We start from the raw sequence: 7,933 nt of genomic DNA, 5'->3' as shown, positions 1-7,933 counted from the left end.
CCCCGAATCAGCCCAATCACTCCTCTCCTATTTTCAGCAATGAATATCTCTAATGCACAACCAATTAAATCTCCCAAGTATTATTTTTTTATGATAAAATACTAATTATCATATTCCCAAAGACGGACGATTCCCAAGGACTTCCGACTCTCAACAATTTCAACTTTTCTCTTTTACTTCAACATGTTTGTGTTATGTCTTCTTATTCATATCCAACCTCTCAACTTCTTCACCCCAGTTTTATCTCTCACCTTTTCTACCAAATGTTTGTGGCTTCATAAAAGGTTACCTGTTTTGCAATTTGTTTTCTCTTCATAGTTTATGATAAATCTGATTTCAATTTTTACAAAAGAGGGTGAATAAATCTGATTTTCATCCCTAGCGGATTTGTTGACATCGTTTTTCTGAATGTCTACAACATTTAAATTTTATTTCTTCATCCAACCTAAGGCTTCTTCTTCTGGTAACCCGAATTTAGAATTTTAGTCTTATTTTCTTCTTCATCCTATTGACTGTGTGGTAAAATTTGCATGTTTTCGATCATGGCTTATCGGTAATTTCATTTTGTTAAATTATGTGTTTCATTAATTTATACCAAAGATTTAAATTTTGTGTATAACAATTATTTCCTTTTAGATGTTCTAAGACATGTTAGTGAAGTGGCTGATTTGAGTGAACTAAGCAAAAATGGATGGAGCCACAAGCTATTGGAAGTCGGCCTTCGGGACTTACTGTTTGTATGCAATATTTAATTTATTGTTTATATTTATTTTTGTTTTTTTAATTTTTCAATTGTTATTTCCAGTGGCAAAAGGTAGTGGAGAAGGGCTTAATTACGATGCAAGCTAAGATGTATAGATGGCCTTTTACGTTGTTGTGTTGTGGATAGTTTAGTTTTGATTATGTTAACTAAGATATTGAATCTAATTATTTTTAAGCTCAACATGAAAGACATAGTTGATGATTTTGTTCCTGGTTCAATTTTTCAATCTATGGTATTAGTTGATCATTCAATTAATTTTTTAAATTATTCAACAGTAAAGTTATTTGCTTTTTTTTTCTACACTTAGTAATGTTCCACTGCTGATTAATGAATGATTATAACAGAATTTTGATCATACGATACATCAAACGTTTGTTTATATATTCTTACAACATCAAAACAATGCAATTTGTTGTCCCGTGCATCGCACGGGTACAATTACTAGTATAATCAAATAACAATAGAATTAAATATTACTTAACAAAAAATAAAAGAAAAATGTGGGAGGCGTAGAACAACATGATGCACATTCATTACTATTTCACATTTTGAAATAAAATGGAAAAAATAACACATACTTCAAGGGATGTGAATAATATAACAAACATGGGCCCACATTTTCTGCCCAAACATTTCCTAAATTTAGTTTTTAATCAAATTTAGTTTTTAATCAAATTTAGTTTTTATTTATTTATTTATTTATTTATTTTTTTTTTTTTTTGGCCAAAAAGACTTTGTTATTCCATTATAAATAGGCGTTTGGGGCCTCGTTAAAACCTTGTGGGCCTAGCACAAGGAAAGAGTACCCTTACAATGGTAATAAAAAGCCAAGGATTCTCCTAACTTTTCTAATTACAATTTGACCCAAATGTGGGCGAAATAAGATAATACTAAGAGTAGCAACCCAATATCTAGTTAAATTATAAAAAATATCTAAAAGGCCCCAAAACCGGTTACTAATGCAAATAAACAAACATCCACCACTACAGAGTTGAAAGAGGCTGTAGGTAATCATAAAAACCATCTTCAGTTGAGCTTCGAAGTTTTGCGGAACCGCTGCATTCCGACGCGATCTAATAAAATGGAGGGTTGAATTTGACGAGGAAATTCACCTGCTGAATACCGTTTCTTCTCCTTATGATCATGAGCCAGCTTAGCTAATTCATCGGCTACACTATTTGCCTCTCTATAAACATGTTGACCACCCCAAGAGTCTTTAAGAAGCTGCCGAATGCAAGTTATAATGTAGTGAATCTCCCATGCCACGGTAGCCTTGTTAAGTATCATGTCTAATACGAGCTTTGAGTCTGATTCAAAAATCAATTCTTCGACTCCTAATTCCTGACATATAATCAACCCATCTAATATAGCTTGAGCTTCTGCGAAAAGAAGAGATCCTTTGCCGTAAAAGTGAGAAAATCCTTGAACCACGTTTCCAGTAGAGATGCGAACCACGCCACCACCTGAACAAAATTCTCCCTTCATCGAGCCGTCAACATTTAGTTTAACCTTGGGAGGGAATGGAGGCTGCCATTTAATCCAGATGCCCTTAAGCATCGTTGAAGTCTTGATTCTGAAGTTGAGATACTGGATGACAATACGCGCCTCCTTATCCTCCGATGCCCGAACTTGAATGGCGTCATTTAGAGTTTTCAGATGTTGCGTCATATTCCGTACGATGGTTGCCGTATTCATAGGAATGTCCTCGAAAATAGCACAACACCGACTTTTCCAAATATCCCAACAGCCAAAAAACAAGATTCCCAAAGCAATCAACCCATCCTGCGTACGAAGACTATGACCGGACGTCCAAGTTCTAATAAGGTGATGCATTGACCCATAATGATATGGTTTATGCCAGATCGAGGCATAAGACTGCCAAACTCCCTGAGCCACGTCCGATTGTAGAAAAAGGTGAGCGAAGTCTTCTTGTCGTGGAATCTCGCAACAACGACACTTTGATGGAAAAATGCAGCCCCGTTTTTTTAAGGCCAGGTCCACTGGGATTGCACCATAGGACAGTCTCCAAAAGAAGGCTCCTATTTTCAAAGGAATTTTGGGATGCCAAATTCGCTTCGAGAAAGTATTTGCTGGACTTTTGGTACGGAGCAGATCCCAATAATCCGCCACTTTAAACTTCCCTGAAATAGATTCAGTAAATATTAGTTGATCTGGAGTGAGATCATCTAGAGAGATTAAATCGAAAAATTTATGTTGATCTGTAGAGAGAAAAGTTTTGGAAATATCTGGTTGCGCCTTAGCTTCTTTGAAAGTGAGGGTTTTATTTGCATCAAGAACGTCACCATCATACCACCGATCTTTCCAAAAATCAATTTTTCCTTGGCCTATAATCCAACGACTATGAGTCTCCAAAATGTGAAAATGAGGGTATACTTCACGCCAAAGTATTGAGGCATGCAGTGGAGGAGCATTCCCGAAATTATCACCATATTTAGCTCTAGCAAACCTTGCCCAAAGCGACGTCCCCTCAAGAACTTTCCATGCTAACTTGCCCACCATAATATTTTTCATGTCAAAAAGGGATCTAAAACCTAAACTACCTTCCGCCTTTGGACGACATACTTTCTCCCAGCTAACCCAATGAATTCCTGGTCCTTCTTTTTTGCCCCATAAAAATTTCCGAAAAAGACTTTCCATTCGGACTAGTGTTTGTGAAGGAACCACCGTAGAAGATAAAGTGTGCGTTGGGAGGCTGCTCAGTACCGATTGTATCAAAGTCATCCTACCTGCAAAGGATAAAATTTTTGCCTGCCATCCAGATAACCGATTTTGAACCTGCTGGATCAGGTAATCGAAGTGTTTGATCAAACACCTCCCTCGATATATTGGCACTCCCAAGTACTGTAATGGCAAAGCTTTGTGTAAACAACCACTCCAATCCTTGAGGCGAAGAATTTTATTTGCCTGAAGGTGTTTTGACGTATAAAATCCGCTCTTCTCCAAACAAATCAATTGGCCAGATGATTCTTCATATTGTTTCAAAAGCAGCCGTAAATTTTTGATCGATGACTTACATCCATTGGTAAAAAGAAGCATATCATCGGCATAAAAAAGATGAGAAATAGGGAGCGAACCCCTTCGAACTTTATATGCATTAATAAGCCCTTGTGCCTCCAATCTTTTGATATTGAGAGTGAGAATTTCTTGCGCCATTATGAACAGCAGAGGAGAAAGAGGATCACCTTGCCGAACTCCACGAGACGATCTGAAATGCCCATAAGACTCCCCATTAACTAAGCAAGAGTACCATATGTTTGAAAATGATCGATACATAAGATCGCAGACTTGATGAGACAACCCTAGTGCTTGCATGGCTTTAAGGAGAAATCTCCATTCCAATCTATCATATGCTTTGGACATGTCAAATTTGAAAATAATATTGCCTCCCTCGACTTTCCTATCAATATCGGAAACCAACTCCTGAGCTATGGCTATTGACTCATGAATACTACGATCTTTAAGAAAACCAGTTTGCTCTTCTGAAATAATACTAGGCAAAAATGAACTCAAACGAGAAGCAATGATTCTTGAGATAAGCTTGCTTACAAAGTTCCCCAGACTGATTGGGCGAAATTGATGAAACGATTCCGGATTAGTGACTTTCGGGAGTAAAAAAAGAAGAGTCGTGGTAATGCCCTTGGAGAGGTGGTCGCCAAGAAAGAATCCATGAATTGTCTGCATGAGGTCTTGCTTAATTATATGCCAACAATTAGCATAAAAATAACCAGTGAATCCATCTTGACCCGGGGCACTGTCAGGCGACAAATTTTTAATTGCTTGGAAAACTTCCTTTTCGGTTGGGAGAGCTATCAAATTTGCATTCGTCTCCGAAGTGGCCCTAAGCTCCACATGCGAAAACAGATCCAAATCCATGTGATAAGGAGAAGCATGGAAGAGTTCCGAAAAATATTCCACCGCCGTTTGTCCAATAACCTGGCCGTCAGTTGTGAATGAGCCGTCTGCTAGTTTAAGAGATATAGAATTTCTCTTTCTTCGATCTTTAATCCTCGCATGAAAATATTTAGTATTTCGGTCTCCCTCCTCGAGCCATTTGATCCGAGCTTTACTGGCTAATAAATCATGTTCCCATGTCAATTGTTGCTTAAGATCCTCTTTAACCCGTTGGCAATCAGCAAACAAACCTTCGTTGGTTAAATTTAGTTTTTAACCAAAGAAGAACTATGGAGAAAAAAACGTTTTTACACTTATTAATTTTGTATACTTTTATTTTTTGAAAAGTCATTAATATTTAATATTTAATTAAATTTTAGTTTTAAGGATATTTATGTAATTTTATTAGTAATCCATGTTTCGTAGCTGTTTTAATGGGGTTCATACTTATCATACATGTCACATTTTAATTAATTGATCTTTAATCGTTTAGGTCCGAGTAGTACAAACATTCTCGGATCTTAGACAACCCCATGTTAATTACTTTTATGTATAAAGATATCATATATTTAGTTTTTCAAAATAGATAAATGTATATAGCATAAAAGTTATCATATTTATGAAAAAGTTTGAAGTATTTATTTTGTCAAAATTGTATAGTGACTATAGGGTAAACAAACACACTAGAAAATAAGATCGATATACATAAATATTCCTAGATACATATAGATCATGGTATTATTGAATATAAAAAAATATATAAAATATTAATTTAGAGTTTTTGCTTTATTTTGGAATATTTAATTAAAAAATTTACAAATATTTATATCTTGAAACTTACTCCCTCTGTTCCATAATATCTGTCTCTTTTGATAATTTTTTTTGTTCCATATTATCTGTCACTTAACAATTCCAATGCTGCATTAATTGCTTATTTTTCAATTTTACCCTTATTAACTATATAGCACTCTTCCTGCATTAATTAATAAACAAGGGTATTTTGGTCCATCAATATCTATTTTCCTAAAATCAAGACATATTTATTGAGATTCTTAAGAATTGTGCCAAGGTGAAAAACGACACTTATTTAGGAACGGAGGGAGTAGATTTTAAAATACACATAGATTCATTTATATTTATAAATGTACCATATATCCTATTATATTCTAAAGACCCGTGCATCAGAGGGGCTAAATTACTAAGTATAAGATAACCGTTGTGGTTTTCTTATCACTTGTGTATAATCAAACAATTGTAATTCTTCCTTGTCCCTCAATAAATTTGGTAAGAAATCTCCAACAAAAACCATGATGAAAATATTATTTAGAATGAAGCCGAAAGCCTTACATCATTCAAAAATCAACCTATTCAAAAAAGCTCAAAGAACTTATTATAATGAACTTCAAATCCTTGGAGCAAATTATTACATCGCAATAGAAATCTTTTGTATTTGTTTTTCGCAAGAAAATATTGGTGCTAATAATGCAGCTGAGATGCTCTAGCTAACGAGGGTGTTATTTTGGCAACAAATGATGTTTTGTTTTTTGACTCATGCCCAAGTTTTCTGTATCCTATTTTGAACCAAAATCTATCGAAAGCCTACTCTATGCTCTGTAATCACCCCTGTACTAAAGTTGTAATTTTGAAGCATTAATAGAATTTGTGTTTTCTCCTGTTAAATACCAAAAACAAATGCAAAGATAGGTCATTCGAGCAAAATCATATCAAGTATTCAATAATTAATCTTGATCAAGACAACTAACTGCATACAAATCTGATGAAGGTTAGTTTTGATGTAGAAACTTTCCAACAAGATTTACATGTATGTTGACTACTAGCTAGTCGTTATGTCGTTGGAGGAAGTGACGGATGGATCAATAGGAAATGGATATAGAATCCCCAACTTAATGCACAAATCAAGACCAACCCCAGCAAATAGAAAAATTAATAGACTTTCCGAAACATAAATCGATCCATCAAAAGCATGTGATATAATGCTTTCCGCGTTCAACTCCAATGCCGTTCCAGCTCCGAGCATTCCTAAGCCTGAATCATTCATATATATATGAACAAATCAATTTATTAAGTTGTTTTTGAAAAAGAGTATGTTTTAAATGTTAACTACATACCTTTGACAAAGGCAAAAGCTGCAGATGTTCCTGATTTAAGCTGAAAATTATCCAAGTCTCTTCTGATTGCATAACGGAAAGTTACTCCAAATAATGCACATGTTACAAAGGTTATAGAGAGAGGAAGTATCAATTGTGAATAGGTGGTGACACGTGTCAATGAGATCGGAATTTGTACAAGAGTGCCGATTACAGCAGATACTGAAGCAGCTTTAACAGATTGGAATCTCTCCGAAGAGTCCGTCGCCGTCACTGTCAAAGATCGCTCTGCTTCCTCCACCATAGCTCTCGCTTCCGATATTTCTTTCTGGCATTCTTCAATCTACATTTGTTGCAAATATTCATCATCACCATCATTTTCAATTAATCAATTAATGAATTAATTAGTAGTAAAAATACCTCGGAGGCTTCTGATTCGAGCTGATTAATGTAATCCCTCATAATCTTGGCCTCAATTTCTTGCTTTTCAATCTCAGCAAGATCTCTTTTAGCCATTTCAACTCTTCGCGAGGCTTGCTCCAGACCATCAAGCAAAACACGGTTCTCTTCTTTGTACAGAAGTTCATCGATTACACTCTCATTCACCATACCCGACAATATATTCCTCAAACTTCCCCCATTTCCATTTCCATTTCCATTTCCATTTTCGTTTCCGATTCCTGGATTTTCATTTTTGCTGCATTTCACGGCCACCAGTGGCAGATTTATTGAAGGGATTATGTGAAATGTTTGCCGGGAAAAGAATGAATTGGGGATTGAAAAAGGGTTTCTTGCGATTGTGGTGGTAGTAACGGGGGTTTTCATCATTGTGTGGGCTGCAATCTGCTCGACAAAATGTTTCTAGTTTCTACCACCGAAGGTTGCTTATCTCCTTTCATCCTCTTTATTTATGTGTTTACTTGGTTATAAACCACCCCTAAAGTATAAGCCATATAGCATTTGCAACCCTAAAATTTATTTTATAACACTTAAGAGCAACTTCAATTGTAGGTATTAAAATGAGACATCTAAACCATTATTTGATTATTTGATGCTTGAAATAATACTTTGGTACTTCGGAAAAACTTATATGCTCCAACCCGTAGGAACCAAATAAATTATTTTATTTTAAAAAATGTATTAAACATAA

The 7,933-nt window shown here is 35.3% G+C and overlaps 1 protein-coding gene across 1 annotated transcript; it reads right to left on the bottom strand.

Moving 5' to 3' along the window:
* Positions 1–6,383: 6,383 nt before the first annotated feature.
* LOC105954332 (homer protein) lies at positions 6,384–7,724 on the bottom strand. Its single transcript, XM_012978003.2, has 3 exons — positions 7,204–7,724; positions 6,805–7,126; positions 6,384–6,721 (listed from the first exon to the last, which is right to left on the bottom strand). The coding sequence occupies exons 1-3, from the start codon at positions 7,609–7,611 to the stop codon at positions 6,510–6,512; spliced, it is 942 nt and encodes a 313-aa protein (XP_012833457.2). The 5' UTR covers positions 7,612–7,724; the 3' UTR covers positions 6,384–6,509.
* Positions 7,725–7,933: the final 209 nt, after the last annotated feature.

Source organism: Erythranthe guttata, chromosome 1 (genome assembly GCF_056151865.1).
Source record: "Erythranthe guttata isolate IM_541 chromosome 1, IM_541, whole genome shotgun sequence".
In the NCBI taxonomy this organism is placed as follows: Eukaryota; Viridiplantae; Streptophyta; class Magnoliopsida; order Lamiales; family Phrymaceae; genus Erythranthe; species Erythranthe guttata.
The sequence above is the reverse complement of the archived record's forward strand: the minus strand, read 5'-3'. Positions and strand labels throughout refer to the sequence as shown.

What these genes read in the sequence shown, in the direction of transcription:
- LOC105954332 (XM_012978003.2), bottom strand. Translation starts at nt 7,611, where the DNA reads ATGATGAAAACCCCCGTTACTACCACCACAATCGCAAGAAACCCTTTT. An exon ending in TCGAATCAGAAGCCTCCGAG is followed by an intron (nt 7,127 to 7,203) that starts GTATTTTTACTA and finishes CAACAAATGTAG; the next exon opens with ATTGAAGAATGCCAGAAAGA. An exon ending in AGCTTTTGCCTTTGTCAAAG is followed by an intron (nt 6,722 to 6,804) that starts GTATGTAGTTAA and finishes TGAATGATTCAG; the next exon opens with GCTTAGGAATGCTCGGAGCT.